General features: G+C 33.9%; 1 protein-coding gene across 1 annotated transcript in view; it reads right to left on the minus strand.

Annotated features, from left to right (window-relative positions):
* Positions 1–1,341, minus strand: part of LOC107639784 (protein PXR1) — a gene marked incomplete at its 5' end in the record, with an annotated part of 3,162 nt that extends 1,821 nt beyond the window's left edge. Inside the window, 1 exon segment of the mRNA XM_016343387.2 lies at positions 1,137–1,341. Within this exon segment, the coding sequence (XP_016198873.1) occupies positions 1,137–1,334 (198 nt within the window).

The raw sequence follows: 2,049 nt of genomic DNA on the forward strand, positions 1-2,049 counted from the left end.
TGTTCGGAAAATAATGCAGTCAATTGAAGTGTTAAACAGAGAACCACAATGATAAAAATGCAAATTGGACTATACATTAAATACAAGACTTCTAAAAGAAAAACTCGAGTAAAATCAAGATATGTGATAAATAAGGACCTAGAAAAAAGGCTCAAATTAACCAACTTATGCAATTAACAAAGAAAGAGCAAAACACTGACACACAGAAAAATATTCCTCAAGAAAAAAAAAATTCACATGCCAAGCTCATAGAGTTTGATGATCATTAAACTATGAAACACATTACAGCTAAGGACTACATGAATGTAATATTCGCTAACATTACTAGAAATATCAGTCCCTTCTGATATTCAATTAAGATAAGCAGCATTTTCAGAGCATAGAAGCATTCTTAACAGCAACAACAATAAAACATCTCATCTACCTTAATACATAGAACTCAACATTAACAATTCAAACATGACTTTGCCCGTCTTCCCTTTTCTTACTTATTTATACAAATTAGAATTCGGCTATTAGTGAATTCAACTTAATATGTATATATATGTTTGTGAATTTTTAAAATAAAAAAAAATATCAAAATTAACCAACAGGTTAAAAAGGAAAGTGGTTTGTAATTTAATTCCTAGGAATTTTGCCTTGATCAAATCCCAAAAGAAACACCTCCTCAGAGAAAAACAAGAGAAATTCCACAGAAAATTATTAGATAAATGGGAATACATAACAAAGAACTGAAAACATATCAGGAACTAATATGAATCGGATTGAAATCACATATCAATAAGCAGTTTCCTACTGTCATGGACACATTGTGTTCATCACTGCATACTCATATTTATTTTTGTTATCCATTTGTTTAAACAAAACTCTAAATTTATCGAATTCTAATAACTTATCATGGCAAAGTATGAACTAAAAGTAATCTTATTCGTTATGTCTATGTACTGAACTACCAGCATTGTTCAGAATTTGTTAAGAGGAGAGAATAATAGGAAACCTAACCAAACAAAATTATTTCAGAAAATTGATTGAAAATGAAGTAATAGCCACCAATAGAAACAAACTATAGCCGATGAGCAAAAAAAATGAAATGATAAACCCGGAATTGGAGCGAAAATTGAAACCTTCAAGCTTACATTTTGAGCATGGGAATAATGGTGTTTGTCCTTGTTATCAATGTGTTTTTGTTGGGACTGAGTGAAAGACATGATTTGGCGAATTTTGGAAGGCAAAGCGTCGAGCTTGGAAGGATCAGGCGGGGGAGGGAGGCCACTGTAGCCGCCATGAGCAGCTCTGTAGTTCTTCTCTCTCCTCTTCTTTCCCTTTGCTCCCATTCTCTCTCTCTCTCTCTCTCTCGCTCGCTGCTGGCTGCTTCTGTTTCTGAAGTCGAGAGACGGAGAGAGTTGAGTTGAGAGACGGTGAGAGTCTGAGTCCGAGAAACTGAGAGAGATGAGGTGAGACGTGAGTTGAGTTTGTGAGAGACAGTGAGCGTCTCAGAGCCTGAGAGTGTTGGGGTCAGAAATTAGGGCTTCCTTTTTTGTGTGAGACAGTGTTTTTTTTTTTTATTCAAGAAGCATGACCCGATCCAGGTTTTGAAAATACGGCTGGGAGGCCGGGTTTTATGAAAGCCGGACGGATTGAATCGAATTCAACCGGGCAGATTTGATGCAAGGATGGTTTGGTGGGTGGCTCTAAATTATAATTAATAATTAATAAATATAAATTAAAAAAAGGGGCAAATATAACGAAAAGCTTGGCCAAGCTGCTGCATGCCCAAGTTTGAACCTACGAATTTTTCTTTTTTTTAATTATTAACTTGCAATTCTGATGGGTTTTGTCTGATTTTAATTATTTTTTTAAGCCGTCAGAATATTAGACCAAATTAATTTAGAGTCTGGTTTATCGATTTTTTAATTGAACTACTCGATCCGATTCGATTTTAATAACTATATTTTGGATATCTTTAGAACACTAAATATAACGATTTGTGGTTTTATTCTTAACTGATGTAATTAAAGTAAATTTAAAAATAAGATATATTGTATATTG

This window comes from Arachis ipaensis, chromosome B04 (genome assembly GCF_000816755.2).
Source record: "Arachis ipaensis cultivar K30076 chromosome B04, Araip1.1, whole genome shotgun sequence".
NCBI lineage: Eukaryota > Viridiplantae > Streptophyta > Magnoliopsida > Fabales > Fabaceae > Arachis > Arachis ipaensis.